This window comes from Hemitrygon akajei, chromosome 12 (assembly GCF_048418815.1).
Source record: "Hemitrygon akajei chromosome 12, sHemAka1.3, whole genome shotgun sequence".
In the NCBI taxonomy this organism is placed as follows: domain Eukaryota; kingdom Metazoa; phylum Chordata; class Chondrichthyes; order Myliobatiformes; family Dasyatidae; genus Hemitrygon; species Hemitrygon akajei.
In genome coordinates, this window is record NC_133135.1 from 96,393,387 (window position 1) to 96,420,695 (window position 27,309).

Genomic DNA, 27,309 nt, shown 5'->3' on the forward strand with positions numbered 1-27,309 from the left:
AAGACAGGCAAAAAGTGGGTTGTAGTTCCTTCTGGTCCTTGTCCTTGTGTGTATTCTTTCCTTATTGAAGTGGCTTTGGTAAAGTAAGCACTTGTGCAAACCTATGGAATTGGGTCTGCCAGCTAAATATAGCAAAAGCTTGCAGCAGTGAGCCAAACATGTTGTATATACATGCCTTTGTAAAGAAACTCTGGGGAGTGGGGTGATATGTGGCAGCACATTCTACTGTTTATGGATGGTTTGCCACTTGCTATGAATAACCTCCAGCCTGAAAGAAAGTATGCAGCAGAGTGGACTTTTAGTGGCTTCTTTCTATTGCATAAATCTCTGGAGATGTGGTCAATAAGAGGATAATTTTGATATTGTTTAAGGAGGAAGTGCTGCACACAGACAGTTTGTCAACCAGCATCTTTGGAAAAGGAAATAACAGCAACTGTTAAATGTTTTGGGATCCTTCCTAAGATCTAGATAAGTAAATTAGTTTTGAATAGCAGACAAAGAGTGAGAGGCTTGGGTCAGGGACATGTCAGATTGGGTCAACAACATTCTAAAGTGGGAGGAGGGAAGTGGAAACAGACAGAAATCATGCTACATATTAATACCAATGACATAGGTAGGAAAAGGGATGAGGTCCTGATGAAAGAATATAGGGAGTTCAGTGCAAAGATGAAAAGCAGAACCTTAAAGGTAGTAATCTTTCGATTGCTGCCTGTGCCACGTGCCAGTGAGGGTAAATCTAAGATGATTTGACAGATTAATGCGTGGCTGAGGGAACTGGTGTAAGGAGGAGAGTTTCAGATTTCTGATTCATTGGGATCTCTTTTGGTGAATGTATGACCTGTTAAGAATGGGTTATACCTGAACCTTGAGGTGGGTTGAAGTGTGTCTTTAAACTAAATATTGGGTGGGGAAAGTGGGTTCAACAATTTGGAAAAGTGAAGATAAAGTAAAAGGGAAAGAAAGTGCAGGAGTATATGGGGGCAAAATTGAAATCTGAAGGACTGAAGGTGTTAAATTTGAATGCAAGCAGTAAATGGAATAAGGTAGATGATCGTGTAGCACAGTTAGAAACTGGCAGGTATGATATTGTGGGCATCACTGAGATTTGGCTGAAAGATCACAGTTGGGAGCTTAACGTCTAAGGATACACGTATTGAAAGAACAGGCAGGTAGGCAGAAGGGGTGGGTTGGCTCTAGCTAAAAATTTATATCAAATCCTTCGAAAGATGTGACATAGGATCAGATGATGTAGAATTCTTGTGAGTAGAGTTAAGAATGTGCAAGGGTAAAAAGATCCTTATGGGAGTTGTGAATTTAAAAAGCAACATGAGGAAATCTGCAGATGCTGGAGATTCAAGCAACACACACAAAATGCTGGTGGAATGCAGCAGGCCAGGCAGCATCTATAGGAGAATCACTGTCGACGTTTTGGGCCGAGACCCTTCATCAGGACTAACTGAAAGGAAAGATAGTAAGAGATTTGAAAGTAGGAGGGGGAGGGGGAAATGCAAAATGATAGAAGAAGACCGGAGGGGGTGGGGTGAAGCTGAGAGCCGGAAAGGTGATTGGCAAAAGGGATACAAAGCTGGAGAAAGGAAAGGATCATGGGATGGGAGGCCTAGGAAGAAAGAAAGGGGGAGGGGAGCACCAGAGGGAGATGGAGAACAGGCAGAGTGATAGCAGAGAGAGAGGGGAAAAAAAAGAGGGGGGAGAAAAACTAAATACATCAGGGATGGGGTAAAAAGGGGAGGAGGGGCTTTAACAGAAGTTAGAGAAATCAATGTTCATGCCATCAGGTTGGAGGCTACCCAGCCAGTATATAAGGTGTTGTTCCTCCAACCTGATTGTGGCTTCAACTTGTCAGTAGAGGAGGCCATGGATAGACATATCAGAATGGGACGTGGAATTAAAATATGTGGTCACTGGGAGATCCTGCTTTCTCTGGCGGACAGAGCGGAAGTGTTCAGTGAAACGGTCTCCCAGTCTGCGTCGGGTCTCACCAATATATAAAAGGCCACACCATCCCTTCCCACTGATCTCCCTCCTGGCACTTATCCTTGTAAACGGAGCAAGTGCTACACCTGCCCTTACACCTCCTCCCTCACCATCATTCAGGGCCCCAGACAGTCCTTCCAGGTGAGGCGACACTTCACCTATGAGTTGGCTGGTGTGGTATACTGCGTCCGGTGCTCCCGGTGTGAATGTTTTTCAGGACCATGGTGTTACATGACATAGTACAAAAACTAGACTGAACTACGTTAAAAAAATCAACACAGAAAAGAACTACACTAGACCACAGACCTACCCAGGACTGCATAAAGTGCACAAAACAGTGCAGACATTACAATAAATAATAAACAAGACAATAGGGCAGTAAGGTGTTAGTCCAGGCTCTGGGTATTGAGGAGTCTGATGGCTTGGGGGAAGAAGCTGTTACATAGTCTGGTCTTGAGAGCCCGAATGCGTTGGTGCCGTTTCCCTGACTGCAGGAGGAAGAAGAGTTTGTATGAGGGGTGCATGGGGTCCTTCATAATGCTGTTTGCTTTGCGGATGCAACGTGTAGTGTAAGTGTCCTTAAAGGCGGGAAGCGAGACCCCGATGATCTTCTCAGCTGACCTCACTATCAGGGTCTTGCGATCCGAGATGGTGCAATTTCCGAACCAGGCAGTGATGCAGCTGCTCAGGATACTCTCAATACAGCCCCTGTAGAATGTAATGAGGATGAGGATGGGGATGGGAGATGGACTTTCCTCAGCCTTTGCAGAAAGTAAAGATGCTGCTGGGCTTTCTTTGCTATGGAGCTGGTGTTGAGGGATCAGGTGAGATTCTCCACCAGGTGAACACCAAGAAATTTGGTGCTCTTTACGATCTCTACCGAGGAGCCGTAGATGTTCAGCGGGTAGTGGTCACTCCGTGCCCTCCTGAAGTCAATGACCATCTCTTCTGTTCACATTCAGGGACGGGTTGTTGGCTGTGCACCAGTCCATTAGCTGCTGCACCTCCTCTCTGTAAGCTGACTCGTCGTTCTTGCTGATGACACCCACCACGGTCGTGTCATTGGCTTACTTGATGATGTGGTTCGAGCTGTGTCTTGCAGCGCAGTCATGGGTCAGCAGAGTGAATAGCAGTGGACTGAGCACGCAACCCTGAGGGGCCCCTGTGCTTAGTGTGATAGTGTTAGAGATGCTGCTCCCGATCCGGACTGACTGAGGTCTCCCAGTCAGGAAGTCTAGAATCCAGTTGCAGAGGGAGGTGTTCAGGCCCAGTAGGCTCAGCTTTCCAATCAGTTTCTGAGGGAAGATTGTGTTGAATGCTGAACTGAAGTCTATGAGCAGCATTCGAACGTACGTGTCTTTTTTGTCCAGGTGGGTTAGGGCAGGTGGAGGGTGATGTCAATGATGTCATCTGTTGAGCGGTTGGGATGGTACTCAAATTGCAGGGGGTCCAGTGAGGGGGGCAGCAGGGTCTAGCTATGCCTCATGATGAGCCTCTTGAAACACTTCATGGTGATCGATGTGAGTGCAATGGGACAGTAGTCATTCAGGCAGGACACTGAAGACTTCTTCGGCAGGGGGATGATATTGGTGGCCTTGAAGCACGTTGGAACGGTGGAGCTGCTCGGGGATGTTGAAGATGTCAGTGAGAACATCTGCTAGCTGGTCTGCACATCCCCTGAGCACTCTACCAGGAATGTTGTCTGGTCCAGCAGCCTTCTGTGGGTTGACCCTCCATAGGGTTCTCATATTGGCCACGGTGAGATACGGCACCTGGTCATTTGTAGGAGGGGTGGACATCCTCGCCGCCGCGTCATTTTCCACGTCAAAGTGAGCGTAGAATTTATTAAGCGCATCTGGGAGGGAGGCATCACCCGCACAGTCAGGTGATGTTGTCCTGTAATTGGTGACGTCCTGGATGCCCTTCCACGTGCACTGTCCTGGAAGTGGCTGTGGATTCGCTGGGTGTGTGCACGCTTTGCCCCTCTGATGGCCCAGGACAGTTTGGCCCTTGCTGTTGTTAAAGCGGAGTCATGGGTCCTCAGCAGCGCACGCACCTCTGCGGTCATCCATGGCTTCTGGTTGGCACGTATAGTGATGGTCTTGGACAGAGTAGCGTCATCAATGCACTTGCTGATGTAGCTAGTCACTGATGCTGTATACTCCTCTAAGTTGGTAGAGTCACCATCGGTTGCAGCCTCCCTGAACGTGTGCCAGTCAGTGTGCTCAAAGCAGTCTTGAAGAGCAGAGATGGCTCCTGCTGGCCAGGTTTGCTTCTGAACTGGTCTGGAACGCCTGACGAGCGCTCTTTATGCTGGGATTAGCATAACAGAGATGTGGTCTGTGTAACCGTGGTGGGGGTGGGGCTTCGCCCGGTACGCATTGAGGATGTTTGTGTAACAAGGTCCAAGGTGTTCGCCCCTCTCGTTGCAAAGTCCACATACTGATGGAATTTGAGGAGCACTGACTTAAGGTTCACTACTAAATATTGAAAGGTCTTGATGGTGAGGCTATTGAGAGGATATTTTCTATATTGGGTGAGTCTAGGAACAGAGGTGCGATCTCAATAGAAGGGCATTCCATTGGACCAGAGATGAGGTGGAATTACTTTAGCCCAGAGGGTGGTGAATCTGTGGAATTAATTGCCACAAACAGCTATGGAGGCCAAGCCAACGAGTATATTTAAAGTAGAGATTGATAGGTTCTTGATTAGTAAGGCCATCAAAGTTTACGGGAGAAGGCAGTAGAGGGTTGCGAGGGATAGTAAGTCAGCCATGATAGAATGGTGGAGCAGACTTATTGGCTTAATTCTGCTCCATTTTCTTATGGTCTCATGGAGAGCAAAGTGAATATCCCTGATAGAGTGAGACCAGGTAACTTAATGTAACAGCAGGTAGTATTGAGGAACATGTAGGTTGCAGAAGCATTACAGATTAGGAGAATTGGCAAGAAAGTGGCATATGAAATACAATATTGGAAAATGCATGGACATGCACTTTTGGTAGTTGGAATAAATGCAGACTGTTTTCTAAATGGGGAGAAAATCCAAAAAACTGAGTTGCAAAGGCATTTGGGAGTCCTTGTGCCCCTAAAAGTTAATGTGCAGGAAGAGTCAGTGGTAAGGAAGGCAAATGCAATTTCAGCATTTATTTCAGGAGGTCCAGAATACAAGAGCTGGGATGTGATCCTGAGGCTTTATAAGGCACTGGTGAGGCCTCACCTTGAGTATTGTGAACAATTTCGGGCTGCTCATCTAAAAAAAGATGTGTTAGCATTGAAGAGGGTTCAGAGGAGGTTTACAAGGGTGATTCCAAGAATGAAAGCATTCTTATACGAGGAATGTTTGATAGGTCTGCACTCACTGGAATTCAGAAGGTGGGGGGAGGACTCATTGAAACCTTTTGAATGTTGAAAGGTCTAGACAGAGTAGATATGGAAAGGATGTTTCCCATGGTGAGAGAGTCTAGGACAAAAGGGTGCAGCCTCAGGATAAAGGGTTGTCCCTTTAAAACAGAGATGTGGAGAAATTTCAGAAGGTGGTTAATTTGTTACCATGGCAGCTGTGGAGGCCAGGTTGTTGGGTGTATTTAAGACAGAGCTTGATAGGTTCCTTGATTGGACACGACATCAAAGGTTACCGGAGAAGACCGGGAAGTGGGGCTGAGGAGGGGAAAAAGATTCAGCCATGATTGAATGCCGGAGCAAACTCGATGACCTTACGCTGTTCCTGTGTCTTATGGTCTGAAGTAGCAGTTAAGAGTTGCTCTTGATTGTGCAATTTTTGGTACTGATTAGACTGTGGGACATACTCAGTGGGCCAGTTTAGGTATATATAAAAAAAAACTCAACCAAAATGAAAGGCAGAAAAGCAGAAATATTATCAAAAATATTGAAAATTACCTAAAGTGTGAGAATTCCATATTCTCGGCGAGTTCCATATTGAAAGCTACAGTGTGCTCACACAACACGTTGTGTTCTTCAGACTTGCAGCAGTACCTCAGAACCGTGCAGGAGGCCACACGCCAAGGTCATAGTGGTAATAGATGGTGACGTATTGGATGATAAGAGACTACTAGACAGGTATATGGAGGAATTTAAGGTGGAGGATTATATGGGAGGCAGGGTTTGAGGGTCGGCACAACATTGTTGACTGAAGGGCCTGTAATGTGCTGTACTATTCTATGTTCTATGATGAATCTTATCTCCAAAAATACTAATGTAACTCTTGGTTCAGCTAGCGGTTTAATATAGGGGATTATAGCCCCACCCGGCCCAGCCAAACTTAAGAAATCTTGTTTGGCTGGATGCTGCGTGATGTATCCCCTGTTACAAATCAGTACCATGAAATAACACACAGTACACAATATGTGATTAAACAATTGAGCTTTATAATTCTTAATTTGACTATATGGTTAGTAAAGAAAACAAAAAAGAGGAAGGGCCCATTCTCATGAAACAGTCACTGATAAGGCCGTTCGTCCACCATCAACCACCTCCGATAGTCGCTGACCTTCGGACCCTCGCTCCAAGTCCACTCTATCTGGCGGTCTACCAACTCTCTTAATTCGCGCCTTCTCTCCTCATTTCTCCCCGGCAAAAGACCGCAAATTCCCGGCTCCCAGACACAAAAAAAGAACAACATCCTGCTCATTGGCTAACATGCCCCATTATCTCTAGTCATAACCCAAACATTGCTGCTACAGAGAAACCATTACATTAGCAGTGGAACATTACAGAGAAGCCATTATATTAGCAGTGTAGCCTTACAGCGTGTTACAGCTGGTTACCACCCGCACCACCAAATTTAGTCATGTCCTCATGACATTGAGATAATTCGCCAACTCTTCCTGCAAAACACAAAGTCCAATCCAAGTGCACAAGGCAGTGACATAGCTCCCCAAAACGGTAGGGGTCACACTCTGCTCCAGTCGTGCTATATAGGCCAGCCTATCCAGTGGTCTCCTAATTCTCTGAGACCTCCTCACCCCCTCACCTAACTCTTCAGGTTCAGACACTACTGGGGGTACTTCCAGTCTATCTGGTGAGGCCTCCCCCGACCAAACACTTGTGCCCACCTGCAACTGGGATCACTCTGTCCCATGGCCAAGCCCCGCTTCCTCCCCTGCATAGTCCTGCTGCAACCCAGGCTGTCCACAGATAGCCACCCCCACTTCACCTTACTCAGTGGGAGAAGGGCAGGGGGTCTCTTCCTCAATCAATGGGGAGTTAGCGGAAGGTGGCATATACCACACATCCAGGTCCTCATCCTTCGAATCAGTATCCCTTGCAATGGTGTGGGCCGGCCTAACCTTGTCTGCTGTGGGCCCTGCAGTCGCCTGCGTTTCTGCAGAGTCCTCTAAGTAGGTGTAGGCTCCAGGTCAGGCTCGGGGTCGACCTGCACCTCTTGTCCTTGGGGCAGCAAGTAGTTCTGATGGAGAATCTTGACAGGCCCATTCCCATCCTCTGGTTTCACCCGGAATACTGGTAGGTTTGGTTTGGCATCTGACTCTCCACCACATAGGGTGTAGCCGCCCAGCGGTCAGCCAACTTATGCTTTCTAGGTAGCCCCAAGTTCCTTATGAGGACTCTGTCTCCTGGCAGGAGTTGGGAGAACCTCACCTTTTGATTGTACTTCCTCTTATTTCCTTGATTCTGCTTGGCAGCTGCGACCCCAGCTAATTTATAAGCCCTTTTCGGCTCTCTTCTCATATCAGACGTATACTTCAAGTAAGTCTTTGGGGGTAAGTCACCCACATCAGTTCCAAAGCAAAGGTCAATGGGCAATCTCGCCTCGCGTCCAAACGTCAAATAATATGGCGAGTACCCAGTAGCCTCATTTCATGTACAGTTGTAACTATGAACCGGATGCCCAATATGTTGACTCCACTTGCTCTTCTAGCTGATCTCCAGGGTCCCGAGCGTGTCTAGCAAGGTCCGATTAAACCTCTCTGGCTGGGGATCACCCTGTGGGTGTGGTCCGAGACTTCTCAACTCCAAGCATGCCCAGTAACTCATGGATGAGTCTGCTCTTGAAACCCCATCCCTGATCACTATGTATCCACCTGGGAAAGCCATAATAGATTAAATACTTCTCCCATAACACCTTTGCCACTCTAGATCCCTCTGGTCCTCGGTAGGAAAAACCTGAGCACATCTGGTGTAGTCATCCGTGATGACGAAGACATTCGCCGTGTTGCTGGCATGATGTTCTATTGACAGGAAATCCAAACACACCTGGTCCAGGGGCCCTGCACTCTGCAAGTGGGACAAGGAAGCTGCCTGTGTAGGCAGTGTTTTCTGCTGTATGCATCGAATGCACGACTTGCAGTATTCTTCAACCTCCAATTTCATCTAGGGCCAGTAAAACCAGCCTCTGAGCAATCTATAGGTCTTTTCCACCCCCAAATGTCCAGAATCATCATGAAGTGACTTCACCATAACCCTTCTGTATTTCTCGGGCAGAACCAGCTGGCAGTGCCGAGGTCGGTCTGGGGGTGATGTGACCTGTTATAAGATCTGGTTTGTCAACTCCAACCAAGGCCATTCTCACATTAATGGAGGCACCGTCGCATGTTTCGTCTTCTGTGCCTGAGCCATGTCTCCCTTTTTGACTGCTGCCCAAATGGTAACAATGCCTGGGTCATCTCGCTGAGCAGCTGCCACTTCCCCAGAACTCAATTCCGGCAACTGATTTGTCTTCAGAGCAATCAGGTTACAGTAAACTTGGGGAATGGTGTCATCAGAAGCTCTCAATTGATCCACCGCTCGATCCTGCGCCTCCTCTCCTTCTACCTTCACAGTGATGGCAAACTGACACTAGGCTTTCACCCCTGGGGCAGGAACACTCTCCCACTCCTCGTCCCTGACCAGTCACTCATGCACCCATTGGGACAATGCATCAATGTTCCTGCTTCCTGGCCAGTACTTCAGGCTGAAATCATAGACAACGCTGCCAACCGCCAATAGCCTGTGGCATCCAGTTTTGCCAAAATCAGGATATAAGTTAAGGGTTTGTTGTCCATCCTCACCTCAAACTTGGCCCCATAGAGGTAGTCACTCAACTTACCCACCACCACCCATTTCAGAAATTCCAACTTGTGCGTGGGATAATGGTGCATAGTTCCCTGAAGGTGGAATCTCATGTGCATAGGGTGGTGAAGAAAGCACACATAAAAGTGCATTACAAAGTTTTCAATCCCTGCGGGACAAACATGGCCTACAACACAATGACTTTTTTTTGGTACCTTCAAAAATGACACTACTTTAACCAGAATTGTAGATGTACAGACTTATCAACAGCAGAATTAGAATTTTTCAAGATTTTGAATTCAGCTTACAGCTGTTATGAACCCCGTAACTGGGTCACTTACCAGCAAAGATAGAGAGGTCCGTTGAAGTCTGATGGTACTATTTTTAACAGTATTTATTAGTAAAAATACACAAAAATAATATCAATGCTAACATACAGATAATATACATCATCAATACTAAATCTAAAAGTGCGGGTATAATAATAATAATAAGAAATAGCTCTGTCGTTGTCTAGGGGATAATGTATTGTCCGATGGAAATATAAAAGTCACTCAGTTCATTCAGGCTGCAGCCTTTTTTGTTGTCGCTGTGTTGCACTTTGTTGGAGAGAGAGAGAGAGAGAGATAGGAATAGAATGGGAACAGGTACCGCTACGGGTTTTCCAACCTTTATGATTTCGATCCTTCGGGAGTCCCGTTGGTGTGGCCGTTCACTCGTTGCCTCTCCTTTAGCTAAAGCCGTTCTTCCGTGGTGAGGCTGCCAATCCCAGGCAAAGGGAAAGGACGCACGCGAGCCCCCCACCGGCTGTCGCTATTAAATGCTGTCACGGGATTTCTAGTGTTTCTCCTGGTGCGTTGAAAGGGGTTGTTCCCCAGACCCTCTTTTATCCTTACTCACGGGGTCTCAGGTGTCAGTCAGGCTGGGGTGATGCGATCCCTCAACCAGCCCACTCTGGTCATCCCCTGAGGGGTTTCGATGAATAGTACAGTACTCAATACACAATTCCGTCTCCAAGAGACAATAGCCATTATCAATGGTTCCGTCTTGCTGAGGCCAGGACACATTCCAAACCCTTGTGGATTCTGCGTGTCTCTCTCTCATTTCCTGGGTCCCAGACCCGAATTAATAACGATCTTGCGATTCTCAAAAAGGAGGAGGCTACTTTGTACCCTTCAGCCCCTCAGAGTTGTGGCACATTCGTAACACAGCTCACCACCAAGTAAATCAATTTCTCAATTATATAATGCCCTCTCTCGTGCCAAAAATGAAAACACATTGTATATTAAAGAGAAGTGGGAGAGAGAAGCGGGGTTGGTACTTTCAGAGGAGGTTTGGGAGAAAATATGCAGCTTTCAGTGGTCTTCAACTAACTCTTTGGTTTGGAGAGAATATTGCTGGAAAAGTGTAAGATATTTCAAGACCCCATACCAGGAAAAATATAAAGACACAAACGTGGCATGTTGAAGAAGGTGTGGCTCCAAGGAGGCAAATCATTTCCATATTTTTTGGGATTGCCCTAATTTAAGTTTATATTGGAAAGGTATTAACAGAACATTAGTCAAGGGATTTAAGATACAGATACATATTCGGATTGGCTTATGTGCGTTGCCTGAAGGAAAACTATTTGTGCCCTCTCTTTCAATTTAGACATGAGCTTATTTCTCTTAATTGCATTCAAAACTTCATTAACATTATAGGAAATTATTTTTGCTGGTTCAATTTGCATTTTTCTCTAGTAGAAAACACTCTGCTTTTCTAAACAAACAGTAAGCAATCCTTTTTTAACAGTACACCAAATCACAAAACCAAACCCATTTTTGAACGTAGAACATTTGAAAATTTTCCCCAACTTCCAACAGGTGAGGCCTAAGCACCGACCTGCCTCAGTTCAGAGGGATAACCTCTATCTCCACCCTGTGTTAGAGGGTCCTCCGCAGTGTGAACAGTCATAGAGAATTCTCTCCTTTTTATGTCTTGACCATATTACTATCATTCAAGTTATTCCGTCTAGTTTATTTTCAGTTACCAGCTTTAATTTTACCTTTAAGTCTGATTTATTCTTTTCAGTCATTTCTCTTAATTAATCTATACTTTCTGTACTTTCGTGTCTGAATACATGTAGCTTGACACTCTGGTTCGGGTGGAGCGTCCTCGCCGCACTGGCTGCCGTGACTTCTGCCGAATCCTCTCCAGTAGTGACTCTGGTTGGGTGATAACTGATGGGTAGTCCCTGGTCCGCTGGGTCCGACATTGCTTCCTCCACTGTAGCATAGGTTTTTGTCCCTTCGTCATAAAAATCTCTTAGCTGAACTGGATACAGGGTCTGGAATCTGTTGTTTTCCATCAGGACCCTCTGTGTTTCCACGTATTCCACAAAGATCCCCGGTGCGTAGTCGTAGTCAAAGATTTTACGGTTGCTCCACATATAAAGCCTTTCTTTTGCCATGCCAGTTTAAGCACTTCTTCCTTCATTCTGTAACTGAGAAATCGGTGACTAGAATCGATCTGGGCTGGGCGTCTGCCAGAGGCTGCAGTGCTAACGCACGGTGGGCCCTTTGTATCTGTAGGTCTTTTGCTTCTGGTATATCAAGGTTCTCTCTAAGCAGCTTCTCCACGAAGGGAATCACCAATCCGGGTTTACCTTCAGCTCCTTCGGGAATCCATAGATCTTTACATTTTTCCTCCTTGAGCAACCTTTCTGGTCTGTTAGCTTCCACTGGAGCTGCTTTTGTAGCTTTAGCATTTCTGCTATCACTTCCTCTGCATTTTGAAGCCTCTCCTCAGTCCCCACAATCCTCGCTTCAGCTTCATTTAACCTCAAATTAGTTTTTGCTGTTTCTCCTTTAATATCTTCAGCTGTTTGTTGTTATCTTGTCGGAAATCACGAATCTCTCTGAGAATCAAAGTCAGGTTCACCAATTCTTCCTCATGATCTCCGTCCTGGCTAGCTGTGAAGAAGTTATGCCCCTCGTCTTGCTGCGACTCGTATTTATCGGCCTTCTGAGCGGACTTTTTATTCTTATACTTAGACATCATCCTTGCCCCTTTTATTGATATAGTTATACAATAGACAGACATACTTTATTGATCCTGAGGGAAATTTGGTTTCGTTACAGCCGCACCAACCAAGAATAGTGAAGAAATATAGCAATATAAAACCATAAATAATTAAATAATAAGCTATTCATGCCAAGTGGCAATAAGTCCAGGACCAGCCTATTGGCTCAGGGTGTCTGACACTCCGAGGGAGGAGTTGTAAAGTTTGATGGCCACAGGTAGGAATGACTTCCTATGACGCTGAGTGTTACATCTCGGTAGAATGAGTCTCTGGCTGAACGTACTCCTGTGCCTAACCAGTACATTATGGAGTGGATGGGAGTCATTGTCCAAGATGGCATGCAACTTGGACAGCATCCTCTTTTCAGACACCACCGTCAGAGAGTCCAGTTCCACCCCCACAACATCACTGGCCTTAACGAATGAGTTTGTTGATTCTGTTGGTGTCTGCTACCCTCAGCCTGCTGCCCCAGCACACAACAGCAAACATGATAGCACTGGCCACCACAGCCTCATAGAACATCCTCAGCATCGTCCGGCAGATGTTAAAGGACCTCAGTCTCCTCAGGAAATAGAGATGGCTCTGACCTTTCTTGTAGACAGCCTCAGTGTTCTTTGACCAGTCCAGTTTATTGTCCATTTGTATCCCCAGGTATTTGTAATCCTCCACTATGTCCACACTGACCCCTTGGATGGAAACAGGGGTCACTGGTGCCTTAACCCTCCTCAGGTCCGTTGTCTTTTTCACATTAAGCTGCAGATGATTCTGCTCACACCATGTGACAAAGTTTCCCACCGTAGCCCTGTACTCAGCCTCATCTCCCTTGCTGATGCATCCAACTATGGCAGAGTCATCAGAAAACTTCTGAAGATGGCAAGACTCTGTGTTGTAGTTGAAGTCCGAGGTGTAGATGGTGAAGAGAAAGGGAGAGGGACTAAATATTAGTCTAATTATAGTCTAAATATTTGTCTAATTTCCACTTTGGGGCAGTTTACATTCTTTTTTGTTGAGAGACCTTTCCCTACGCTGCCATTCCCTTGTTGATCTGGAAGTCCCGTGCTGTAGGTTTTCTATGTTTCTGTGAGCCGCTGGAAGGTTGCAGGAGCTCTCGAGATGCCTTGGGGCATCCTTTCAAACCGGAAAAATCCCAGGGGACATATAAATACCATTTTCCCTTTGTTGGCTTCACTCATGGGGATCTGGTAACCAACCGATCCTCAAGTCCAGCTCACTGAACCACTTTGCCCCACTCAGACCGGCCAATGCGTCTTCAGTCCTTGGGACAGTATACTGGTCAGGGACGGTGTGCCTTTTCAGAGTCCTGTTGTCCACACACACATCCGTACTTTCCCATTCTTCTTTTGGGCCACTACTATTGGGGACGCATAGGGGCTTCAGGACTCAGTGATGTTCCCAGTATCCTTCAGTTTACACAAATGCTGCCGACTGTCCTCCACCTCTGCAGGGGCCGGTCGCCGCAACCTTTCTCCTCAGTCACCCAGATAGTCACACATGCTCTTGGAAAAACCCACATCAAACTTGTCAGTGGAAAAGACACCTTCCAGCTTCAACATGTTCTCTACCAACCTCCTCTTCCAACCCGCAGGAACCGGGGAGTCCCTGACGTTGAATGACTCAGCAGTCAACTTTTCCCCTTTTTCCAATAGTTTCTCCCCGGCTTGTCTCACGGACACTGGGCATTACTGTCACTAGGAACAAATGTGCTGGGGCATCCCCCAGTTGAAGGTGACCTCCCTCTTCGTATTGTTCCTGACAATCACTGCCATTCTGCTTGCCTGTACAACCAGAGGCTTCTGCAGTTCAGGCCTCACCAGTACCTCAGCAGGAAATCCTGACTCCCCCTCATGGTCTTCCGGAGCGTACACTAAGAGGGCCTCGCCCTTAGGCACTCTGAGAAATTTGGGTGTCCCCATCACTGTCGCTACTTCCCCAGGCCTTACTACCATTGGCTTCGACTGGGTGAACCACACAGTCTCTCGTCTAAATTCGGTATCCGGCCTAATGCAGCCACGCACTTAATCAAAAGCAGCTTGAAACACTGGGTGCACGGACAATGTTCCCCAAAAGCTCTCGCCAGCCTTCTCCTTGCAGGCCCTCAAGAGCCTCCTCACAAGAGGGGTGTTGGTAACCACCAGAACTGAAATGCCGCCCTTCTCAACAGGGTCCAGACAAACCAGCACTAATGTATCAAGGACCTCAGATACTCCCACATCGGCCTCCGAGAAATCCAACTTCACTGACAAATAACCATCAAACGGATAATCACTAGCGCTAAGCCCCCAGATCTCCAGTGCCCTGAATGGGGTCAAGGGTAGATGCTTCTGATAGAGGTTGTAAAATAAATGGTACAACAATGTGACCTGCGATCCGGTGTTGAGTATGGCTTTAGCATAAATAACCTCTGTCCATAGCGATGCACTAGAGCATGGTCCCACTAAGCCTTCAGGAATTGGGCCTTTCACTTTCCAGGGTACCTTGGTACATTGCTGGGAACGTGTTCCCCCAGAGACACAGGCCGTTCCCTCACTAGGTCTCCTCTAGGTTTTCCCGATGACTCTTCTGCTTGGGTACCCGGGGGCTCACTCTCCTTCTGGTGTGACACCTGCTGCCAGCAGCCCTCTGCATTGCTCGTCCCCTTGAGGGATTCATCCCCCATTAGCTCCATCATTTGGGGAGTCACACCTGCTAATAACAGCGGACATATCCCCATTTTCAACTCTGCCACAATCTCCTCTACCGCTCCTTGGGGTAGGCTATCTGTGGTCACTTGACCGCAGGACTACTACCGAGGTCTGTACCCCGCTGACGGAGCCCTCCCTTGCCTCCAACATACTCTCCTCTTCCCGTAACTCTCTGATCAGCTCAACAAAAGATGGAGGGGGATGCATCTTACGAGACTGTTGGAGACCCCAAGCAATCAAGCCTTGGGACTGGGCACCCCTGGCTACCTGGTCCATTCTTAATTGATGCCTGAATTGAAGGTCACTCAGCTGCCTGAATGACCCTTATGCGTTGCAAGCAATTTAGCTGTCTCTCTAGCTGAAAAATAAAAGCAGGAAGCTTCTTCCCCTTCTTCTGAAGTATGTTCTGAAACCCCACCTTGAGCTCCATTGGGCTTCCTGTTGGGCCAAAAGCATTATCCAGTGCTTTCATGTAATTCACGGCTGTTGCTACAGGATACTTTAACCTGATGACTCTCACAATGTCAGTGGCCCACCCATTCAAACTTTCAACCAATCTCCGTCGCTTTACGTCGTCAGAGCATTGCTGCTCTAACAGTTGAGAGGTCCACTCGGCCCAAGTCTCATACTCTTCCTCCCCCTTTAGGGATGGGCATTATTCCAGAGAATAGGCGGGGCCTACCATAGCTGGGACTTTGAAAATGATTTTTCCATTTATTCGCCAGAGCGGTAAGGCTGGATACTAACTCAGAATTCTCACTTTTCACTGGGGTATGTGGACTAATTAGACATTCCAATTCCGACCACTCCTCAGAAACGATAGAACCCTGTCTTGGAAATCTGCGCCCCCCAGCTACTGCTACATCAGTGCTGGTCTGCATTAAAATGAGAGCTGTGCCTCCCATTTTATCAAGCATCCACCCAAAATTGCAACTTTAAAAGTACTTAACAGGCGAATTAACAATTCGTCCGGAGTGCGAATACCTACCCCACTGATTCAGTGCTCAGGGTAATCACACAGCATCCAACAGAATCAATCCCGAACGTAGCCCCCACAGTTGTGACTCTAGGTTCGGCTAGTGGCTTAATATAAGGGATGATAGCCCCCGACCCAGCTAAACTTAAGAAATCTCGTTTTGGTGGATGCTGCGTGATGTGTTCCCTGTTACAAATCAGTACCACAAAATAACAAACTATACAACGTGTGATCAAACGATTGAGCTTTATAATTCTTAATTTGTTAGTAAGAAAACCAAAAAGAAAAATTTCCCATTTTTATGAAACAGTCTAATGCGCAACATTGGAGCTCACTGATATGGCCGTTTGTCCACCATTGACCAGCTTCAATCATGACTGACCTTCTACCAACTCAGTCCATTTGCCTGTTCTCTCCTCATCTCTCCCCAGCAAAAGACCACGAATTCCAGCTCCCAGATACACAAAAAAGAACAACATCTGCTCATTGACTAACATGTCCTGTTATTTCTAGTCATAACCCAAACATTGCTCCTACAGAGAAACCATTACCTTAGCAGTGGAACATTACAGAGAAGCCATTACATTAGCAGTGAAACCTTGTAGTGTGTTACACTAGAGTGGTCACCTCTACCAATGCTGTCAGGAGCAAGTGCACCTGCACCTGGGCGAGGACAAGATCAATTAATTCACTGCTTTTTTTCTTTGTTCAACACCTGCCATGGGCAGCATCTGGTTGTTATGTCCAATGGGTCTTGGTTGGTTGGTCACTGATGGCTCTCTGAGCCTTTTCTGGTGCTGGGCATTGAATTCCTTAGCCCACACTTTGTCTTTGCTGCTTGCATTGCTGCTTCCAAATTTGTTCATTGAAGATTAGTTCTTATTTGTCAGTTGAAAGAAGATGAAATATGATAATCAGAAAGCAATCTCCATGCCTGTTTGATGTGATGCTGCACAATATTGCAAAATTGAAAAACAAAATTCTCTTCAGTTGCCTCATCCTGTAGCAAAAGTGCTCCTCTTGAAGTCACAGTGTAGATTCATTTCATAAGTTATGCTGTGTTAGCCATAGAGTCATAATTATACAGTACAGACATAGGCCCTTTTGGTCTATCTCATAATGACCATGATGCCCATTTATCCTACTCCCATTTTACCTGTATTAGGCCCATATCCCTCTTTGCCTTTTGTATTTAACTACTGTCCAGATGCCTTCTAAATGTAATTGTATTTGCTCAAACCATCACCTTTGGCAACTTGCTCCAAATACTCTCCACCCTCTCTGGAAAAGCTCTCCTTTCAATTTCGTTCCTCACCTTAAAGTGCCTTCTATTTCTAGACTCCCCTGCACTGGCAAAAAGGCTAATATAAATTGAGAAAATAAATATTTTTAAGAGCCATTATGGTCCAATAAGATACAGATTTTATGCTATTTGGAAGGACATTCTGCCAATTTGATTTCATCCATGTTGAATTAATGCCCACAATTTCCCTTCTAAAGCTAGTTTAAAGCTTAAATGTACTGTACCATAATTATGACCAAGTATGAGCAAGATTGTTGAGAATATAGAATTTATAAGTGAGTGCAGAACATGTAAGAAATGAATAGGTTCCTTCAGGGATAGGAGCGTTCAAAAGGGCATCAATCATACTGGTGCCCAAAAAGAGCAGAGTGAGCTGATTGGAAAAACTATCGCCCAGTGGTACTCGCATCTACTGTGGTGAAGTGCTTTGAGAGGTTGCTCATGGCTAACTCCTGCCCGAACAATGATGTGGACCTGCTGCAAATTGCCTGACACCTCAACAGGTCAATTTCAGTAACAACCTCACTCTTCACTTGGCTTTTACCTGAACAACGTCAATATTCTGTATATATCAAGCTGCTATTTATTGATTGTAGTGCTCAACACCATCATTTCATCAGTACTAATCAGCAAGCTTTAAAGCCTGGGCTTCTGTACCTCCCTCTGCAACTGGATCCTTGACTTCCTCATTAGGAGACTGCAGTCAGTTTGAATCAGTAATAATATTTCCTCCTCGCTGACAACACAAGTGTACATCAAGGATATGTGTTTAGCCTACTGCTCTACTCTCTCTACACTCAAGACTGTATAACTCAGAACACTTATATGGCATCTATAAATTTGCTGATGCCACCACTTGTCAGAATCTCATAGTGACAAGGAGACATACAAGAGTGAGATACAGTTGCAAGCAAAAGTTTGTAAACCTTTTACAATTACCTGGTTGTCTGCATTAATTACTCATAAAATGTGTAATCATCATCTAAGTCACAATAATAGACAAACACAATCCGCCTGAACTAATAACACACAAATGATTGTACTTTTCATGTCTTTATTGAATACATTGTTTAATCATTCACAGTATGTGAACCTTTGCATTTAATACTGGTAGAACCTCCTTAGTCCATTTAGACTAAACAAAACTGTTTCAGTTCTCAATATTTCTGGGATACCTTGCATGAACAGCCCTCTTCAGGTCATGCCACAGTATCTCAGTTGGGTTAATTGGACTCTGACTTGGCCATTCCAAATCACAAATTTTCTTTTTAAACCATTCTATTGTTGATTTACTCTTGCGTTTTGGATCATTGTATTGTTGTATCATCCAACGTCTATTAATTCTCAGGTGACGTACTGCTACCCTGACATTCTCCAATAAAATGTCTTGATTCAATTTTGAATTAATTGCTCTTTCAACGATAGCAAACTGTCATGGTCCTGAGGCAGCAAAGCAGCCCCAAACCATGATGTTCCTTACAACATGCTTCACAATTGGGGTGAGACTTTGGTATTGATATGCATTGCCCTTTTTCTACCAAACGTAGTGTGTGTGTTTCTTCCAAAAAGTTCAACTTTTGTGTCATCTGTCCACAGAACGTTGTCTCAGAAACATTGTGAAACATTCAGGTGATCTTTTGCAAACTTGAGATGTACAATAGCAATGGTTTTTTTTTGGAGAGCAGTGGTTTCTTCTGTGGTGTCCTTCCATGAATATCATTTTTGTTCAGTTTTTTTTGTTAATAGCGGACACATGAACAGAGACTTTAGCAAGTTCTAGAGATTTCTGCAGGTCTTTTGCTGTTACCCTTGGGTTCTTTTTCACCACCTTCAGCATTGCATGTTGTGCTTTTGGTGTGATCTTTGCAAGATGCCTACTCCTAGGGAGAGCAGCAACAATAATGAATTTCTTCCATTTGTAGACAATTTCTCTTACTGTGGACTGCTGGACACTCGGGTCTTTAGAAATGCATTTGTAGCCTTTTCCAGCTTCATACATCTCTACAGTTCTTCCAGTGCCTTCTGAAAATTGTTTTGATCGAGGCATGGAGCACATAAGCAGATCTTAGTTGAGAAAAGCAGGCATTGTCAGTAACCTGACTTGGTGTGTGTGTGTGGTTTTTTTTCCACAGGGCAGGGTATCTCTATAACATACAATATTTCTGTTTTTGCACATTTTATAATCTATTCAATATATGTAATTGACTTCAGGCCAGGCAGCATCTATAGGGAGAAGCGCTGTGGATGTTTCGGGCCGAGACCCTTTGTCAGGACTAATGAAGGGTCTCGGCCCAAAACGTTGACAGTGCTTCTCCCTATAGATGCTGCCTGGCCTGTTGCGTTCCACCAGCATTTTGTTTGTGTTGCTTGAATTTCCAGCATCGGCAGATTTCCTCGTGTTTGCCTATGTAATTGACTTGTTTTTTATGTTTTATTTATTTTTTCTCTCTCTTTCTGCTAGATTATGTATTGCACTGAACAGCTGCTGCTAATTTCACAAATTTCACGTCACATGTCAGTGATATTAAACCTGATTCTGAGTCACTAATTTGCCTTTAGAACATAGAAATTTATAGCACATTACAGGCTCTTCAGCCCACAATGTTGTGGCGACCAGGTAACCTAATCAAGAAGCTGCCTAGAATTTTCCTAGCACATAGCCCTCAAATTTTCTAAGCTTCATGTACCTATCTAAGAGGCTCTTTAAAAACCTATTGTATCCTCTTCCACCACCGCCACCAACAGTGCATTCCATGCACCCACCGCTCTTTGTGTGGAAAAACGTACCCCTGACATCCCCTCGGTGCCCATTTCCAAGTACCTTAAAACTATGCCCCCTTGTGTTAGCTATTTCAGCCCTGGGAAAAAAACATTTGGCTATTAGTGCCCCTCATCATCTTATATACTTCGATCAGGTCACCTCTCATCCTCCATCACTCCAAGGAGAAAAGGCCAAATTCACACAGCCTATTCTCATAGGGCATGCTCCCCAATCCAGGCAGCATCCTTGTAACTCTCCTCTGCACTCTCTCTATCCACATTCTTCCCGTAGTGAGGTGACAGAACTGTACACAGTACTCCAAGTGAGGTCTATCCAAGGTCTTGTGTAGTTATAACATTACCTTATGTTGGTAGGACTAATCAAAATAGGACATACATGGTAAATGGTAGGGCATTGAGGAATGCAGTAGAACAGAGTGATCTTGGAATAATGGTGCATAGTTCCCTGAAGGTGGAATCTCATATGGATAGGGTGGTGAAGAAAGCTTTTGGTATGCTGGCCTTTATAAATCAGAGCATTGAGTATAGGAGTTGGTATGTAATGTTAAAATTGTACAAGGCATTGGTGAGGCCAAATTTGGAGTATTGTGTACAGTTCTGGTCACTGAATTATAGGAAAGATGTCAACAAATTAGAGACAGTAAAGAGGAGATTTACTAGAATGTTACCTGGGTTTCAGCACCTGAGTTACAGAGAAAGGTTGAACAAGTTAGGTCTTTATTCTTTGGAGTGTAAAAGGTTGAAGGGGGACTTGATAGAGGTATTTGAAATTATGGGAGGGATAGATAGAGTTGACGAGGATAGGCTTTTTCTATTGAGAGTAGGGGAGATTCAAACAAGAGAACATGAGTTGAGAGTTAGGGGGCAAAACTTAAGGGGTAACACGAGGGGGAACTTCTTTACTCAGGCAGTGGTAGCAGTATGGAGCGAGCTTCCAGTAGAAGTGGAAGAGGCAGGTTCAATTTTGCCATTTAAAAAAAAAAAAAATTGGATTGGTATATGGACAGGAAAGGAATGGAGGGTTATGGGCTGAGTGCAGGTAGGTGGGACTAGGTGAGAGTAAGCGTTTGGCACAGACTAGAAGGGCCGAGATGGCCTGTTTCCACGCTGTAATTGTTATATGGTTAAATGACTGTTGAACTGAAATCCACGGTTGATGAATGCCAACACACAATATGCCGCCTTAAAATCACTGTCAACCTGCGCAGCAGCTTTGAGTGAACCTATCATCACGAACCCCAGGAACTCTCAGATCCTCCACACTACCAAGAGACTTACCATTTATAATCTGTCTTCAAATTGGACCTACCCAAATGAACCACTTCACACTTATCTGGGTTGAAGTCCACTTGCCACTTCTCAGCCTAGTTTTGCATCCTATTGATGTCCTGCTGTAACCTCTGACAATCCTCCAGACTATCCAAAATACCCTCAACCTTTGTGTCATCAGCAGACTTATTAACCCATCCTTCTACTACTTCATCCAGGTTGTTTATGAAAATCACAAAGAGGAGGGATCCTAGAACAGATCCCTGCAGAACAGCACTGGTCACTGACCACCATGCAGAATATGAACCATCTACAACCACCCTTTGCCTTCTGTTGGCAAGCTGATTCTGGATCCACAAAGCAAGGTCTCCTTGGATCCCATGCCTCCTTACTTTCTGAAGGATCCTTGCATGGGGAACCTTATCAAATGCCTTGCACTACATTCACTGCTCTACCTTCATCAATCTGTTTTGTTACATCACTTTTGTTGAATATAACTTAATTTTTGGCTGCTCAATATCAACCTTTACAGATGGTTAGGTATGATGAAAATGATTACAGTTCTATTGCTGGGAAACCGTATTGGCTGTCATTAAAATTTGTGGAGTGAGAGCTTAATAAATTCTGCTTTCATCCAAGAGGATGTGCTTTAAAAATTTGTCTAAGCTATACAGAATAAATTTCTGATAAGTAATTTAAAAAGTATTTGCATTTATTGATGCTGTTTATTGATTCCAGATGCCCATGTTATCAGCACAGCTTCGTGGCGTGAAGGCCAGAAACTGGTAAAAATGGTTCTGGGACCTGCACCAAAGATGGTAACTGAAAGTAAGTTGGAAACTAGCTTGAAAACCAGGAGAGAGAGGAATGCCACATCTAGTGAGTAGCTAACTGTACTCAAATTTGACTTAGCTAGTGTTTTGGATTATGTTGACCAATGCCTATTAATGAAGTGGCACCCATTAGTACTGTGACTGACTTTATTAATCATCTGTAAATCTGCATTGGGTGCAGTTGACCTTAGGTTGGGTTTGGTTTGAAACATGAGACCCATTAAAGTAATTTTTGTAAAAAGAGAAATGTACACTAACTGGGGAAAACAACATACTCTATGAATGAAATTGAGAATGGTTTTTGTGTTCATACTTATATTCACATTTTTTGACCAATTCCACATCCTCCTTCCATTCATACTCCTTATTGCTATATCTGAAAGAGGAAGGTGCAAATGCATTAGTGTTGTAGTGCTAAGTGATTTTAGCTCTACCAATATTGACTTTGACTGCCTTAGTGCAAAGGGCTTAGATGAGGTGAAATTTCTTAAGAGTGCCCAAGGTATTTTTGGAGAAATAACGTAGGTAGTCCTAGCATAATAAGGGATGTACTTGATTTTCTCTTCGGAAATGAAACTGGGTAAGCGGTGCAAGTGTGAAACTTCCGTAAGTTTTACATCTGAAACTTAAGTACCCAAAATTACCAGTCCTCCCTATGTTCTTGAACATTGCCATTGCCATAATATTGGAATCCAAATACTGATCCATGCTCTCTCGAATGACTTGCCTTCAAGGCTCTTTGTATTAACTAAATGGAATTGAACCTGTCTGCCCTCCCATAATCCCTAACCTGCCTGCCTGTTCTGCCCACTGGACTTGTTTCTTCAAAAGAATGATAAAAAATGAGCCTTTTATTATTTTTAAGACACAGGTAGCTTCTGATAAGGGAAAGGGTGAAAGGAGACAGGTGAGGTAGGAATGGGGAGTTGACAGATAGAAACGTGTAATTAAAAATTAAGTTTTGGGATGAACAAAAAATGCAGATATTGTAAATCTGAAATAGAGATTGAAGTGTTGGATCTACCTACCCAACAGATAAGGATGGTATTCATGTTGGGCAGTTGAAATGATTTTTTTTTTATCGATTTTGGTTAAATTCTGAAGTAGGATTACTGAAAAGTCGACTAAGTTTTGTTTTACATGCATGCTGTCTCGTTGCTGAATGTTTCACCATTTATTGATTTTTGTATCAAGTTATACACATCACGTGATTCCCCCCATGATATCTTCTCTACTTATTGCTCTGATGATCTCTCTAATCTCTCACTTCTCAGCTCATCTGACTTGATGCTCCTTGCATTAAAGTAAATGCAATTGAACCTACCAGCACCTTAGGACCTCGCGCATCTTTCTACCAATGTTGTTAGTACCAACATGTATTACAACTTCTGGTTACTTTTCTCCCTCAGCAACATATGTAACTATTCAGAGATGTCTCTGGCACCAGGGTGGGGTGGGTGGGGCAACAAACCTTTTTGGACTCATGTTAGTGAGTGGAATAGACTGAGTGGCTAAAAACAGATCACTTGTGTTTGCCTTAACTTTTTCCTCCCCATATTGCATCAGAGAAACTGTGGCAGCATAAACTTTGCTGCTGCCATTTTCCTCTAAGAACCCCTTCTTCTTCCACTCCCCATCCATAGAATCCAAATAAATACTTGTGGAGAAGGGAATAATCACACAGATGACCGCAAACACCAGGGTAGCAGACACCAACAGAATCAACAAACTCATTTGTAAGGCCAGTGATGTTGTGGGGGTGGAACTGGACTCTCTGACGGTGGTGTCTGAAAAGAGGATGCTGTCCAAGTTGCATGCCATCTTGGACAATGACTCCCATCCACTCCATAATGTACTGGTTAGGCACAGGAGTACATTCAGCCAGAGACTCATTCCACCGCAATGTAACACTGAGCATCATAGGAAGTCATTCCTACCTGTGGCCATCAAACTTTACAACTCCTCTCTCGGAGTGTCAGACACCCTGACCCAATAGGCTGGTCCTGGACTTATTGCCACTTGGCATGATTAACTTATTATTATTTAATTATTTATGGTTTTATACTGCTATATTTTTTCACTGTTCTTGGTTGATGGGGCTGTAACGAAACCCAATTTCCCTTGGGATCAATAAAGTGTGTCTGTCTGTCAAAGTAGTGAGGGTAGGCAGCAAGGACACTTCCTGCCTGCTGTTGACCATGATCAGCTATCTCTCTTTTTGTACCTGCACTGTGACAATGTCACTAAATGTTGCATCTACCATATGCTCTGCATCTCAGTACTCCATACTGAGCATATCCACAACAATTGATGTGTGGTTTGATAGGAGCACAGCTGAACAGACTTCTGGCAGATAGTCAGCAGGGAATATGGAAATGTTCCTGACCTTAATATTGCACGAGAAACATGCCATTGCCCTAGCTTCCATATCTTTCAACCCACTCATTTTCTTTTTAAAGAAAAAAAATATACAAGGTCACTTCTCACCGTCCTCACTAAAGCCAAATTGTGTGCACTTTGACCTCAACAGCTGCAGTGTGTCTCAGTAAGATTGCAGTCACACTATGGAAAGCAAATAATTCCTTTTATTTATTTATGCGTTCATTAATTTATTAAGATACAGCGCAGAATAGGTCCTTCTGGTCCTTTGAGCAGTGCTGTCCAGCAACCTTGATTTAATTCTCGCTGAATCACAAGACTATTTACAATGACCAGTTAACCTACTATCTTTAGACTGTGTGAGGAAACTGGAGCACCCAGAGAAAACCCAGGCATTTCACTAGGAGGACATACAGAATCCTTACAGATAAACATAGAAAACCTACAGCACAATACAGGCCCTTTGGCCCACAAAGCTGTGCCGAACATGTCCTTGCCTTAGAAATTACCTTTATTTTTCTGAGTTCTATGTACCTGTCCAGGAGTCTCTTAAAAGACCTTATTGTTTAGGGGTAAGATATAAAAGCAAAATGGAGGAAAATGTAATCCATTATGTATTCTGTATTGGTCATTCCTTCAATAAAAATATATTTTTTAAAAATACCTTATCATATCAGACTCCACCACTGTCACCAGCAGTCCATTCCACGCACTCACCACTCTCTGTGTAAAAAAAAAACACTTACCCCTGACCTTTGAAGATGGAATATAGTACAAATGGTAAATCTCCTCTGTACCTACTTCCAAGCACCTTAAGTCTGTGTCCCCTCGTGCTAGCCACTTCAGCCGTGGGAAAAAGCCTCTGACTCTCCACATGATCAATGCCTCTCAGGTCACCTCTCATCCTCCGTCGCTCCAAGGGAAAAAAGGCTTAGTTCACTCAACCTATTCTCATAAGGCATGCTCCCCAATCCAGGCAACATCCTTGTAAATCTCCTCTGCACCCTTTCTATGGTTTCCACATCCTTCCTGTAGTAAGGCGACCAGAAATGAGTACTCCAAATGGGGTCTGACCGGGGTCTGACCAGTGTCCTGAATAGCTGCAACATTACCTCTTAGCTCTTAAACTCAATCCCATGATTGATGAAGGCATGATTGATGCTTTCTTAACCACAGAGTCAACCTGTGCAGCAGTTTTTAGTGTCCTATGGACTCGGACCCCAAGATCCCTCTGATCCTCCACACTGCCAAGTGTCTTACCATTAATGCTATATTCTGCCATCATATTTGACCTACCAAAATGAACCAACTCACACTTATTTGGGTTGAACACCAACTGCCACTTCGCCCAGTTTTGCATCCTATCGATGCCCCTGTGTCAGCCCTTCACACTATCCACAACACCCCCAAGCTTTGTGTCATCAGCAAATTTACTAACCCATCCCTCCACTTCCTCATCCAGGTCATTTCACCTGGTCCCTGAACTCCTCCACCCTGATCAAAAAGGGGCAACAGCGCCTTTATTTCCTGCAGAGCATCAAGAAAGATCACCTGTGTCCCAGGATACTGACGGGCTTTTACTGCTGTAACATTGAGAACGTACTCACCAACTGCATCTCAGTGTGGTATGGCAATTGTCTCATATCAGACTGCAAAACACTCCAGCGTGTGGCGAAAACTGCCCAGCAGCTTATCGGCACCAAATTGCCCACTATCGAGAACAGCTACCATAAACGCTGCCTGGCAGGGTGAAAAGCATTATCAAGGACGCATCTCACCCTAACCATGGACTTTTTTACTCTCCTCCCATCTGGTAGGCACTGCAAGAGCCTCTGCTCCCGCACCAGCAGGCTCAGGAAGAGTTTCTTCCTTGAGGCTGTGATCTTGCTGATCCTCACATCACAGCGCTAAACAGTATTGCACCCATAGTATACTGTCTCAGTACTTACATATTTGTGTGCTGTAGCACTTTTTATTTGTAGTTATTTTGTAAATAACACTATTTGCATTTCTGGTTAGATGATAACTGCATTTCATTGGCTTTGTAACTGTACTTGGCACAATGATAGTAAAGTTGAATCTAATCTAATTTATAAAAATCATGAAAAGTAGGTGTCCCAGAACAGATCCCTTGGGCACATCACTGGTGACCGACCTCCATGCAGAATATGACCCGTCTATAACCACTCTTTGCCTTCTGTGGGCAAGCCAGTTCTGGATCCAAGAAGCAATGTCCCCTTGGATCCCATGCCTCCTTACTTTCTCAATAAGCCTTGTATGGGGTACCTTATCAAATGCCTTGCTGAAATCCATATACACTACATCAACTGCTCTACCTTCATCAATGTGTTTAGTCACATCCTCAAAAACTTCAATCAGGCTTGTAATGCACAACCTGCCTTTCACCAAGTCATGCTGACTATTCCTAATCATGCCTCTCCAAATGTTCATAAATCCAGCCCCTCAGGATCCTCTCCATCAACTTACCAACCACTGAAGTAAAACTCACTGGTCTATAATTTCCTGGGCTATCTCTATTCCCTTTCTTGAATAAGGGAACAACATCTGCAACCCTCCAATCCTTTGAAACCTTTCCTGTCCCCATTGATGATGCAAAGATTATTGTCAGAGGCTCAACAATCTCCTCCCTCGCCTCCCACAGTAGCCTGGATATTTCTCATCCGGTCCCGGTGACTTATCCAACTTGATGCTTTCCAAAAGCTCCAGCACATTGAATTTGAACTCCAAACTCCAATGCCCTGAGCTGTAGTAGCATTGCTCTAACTGCTTAGCTGCCGTGATGTCTGGTGGTTCTATCTCTGACTATGACAGTTAAATATCTCACAATGGGTTAAGATCAATTAAGAAGTGATCTAATGACTTGGATGAATTTTGAACTCTACTAGGTACTGCAGAGTTGGACTTGATTCTGCTGATTTATTCAGAAAATTTTGTGATACTCTATTATTCCTTTCAGATATT

At 44.5% G+C, this 27,309-nt stretch overlaps 1 protein-coding gene across 4 annotated transcripts in view; it reads left to right on the forward strand.

Moving 5' to 3' along the window:
* The window catches only part of cep350 (centrosomal protein 350), a 277,088-nt gene that overhangs the window by 71,059 nt on the left and 178,720 nt on the right, over positions 1-27,309 (forward strand). For 3 of the 4 annotated variants that reach the window (XM_073063710.1, XM_073063706.1, XM_073063707.1), the window contains exon 9: positions 21,854-21,994. In XM_073063710.1, the coding sequence (XP_072919811.1) occupies positions 21,854-21,994 (141 nt within the window). The remainder of the gene's footprint in view (positions 1-21,853; positions 21,995-27,309) is intronic. The other variant, XM_073063709.1, reaches the window with a different exon arrangement.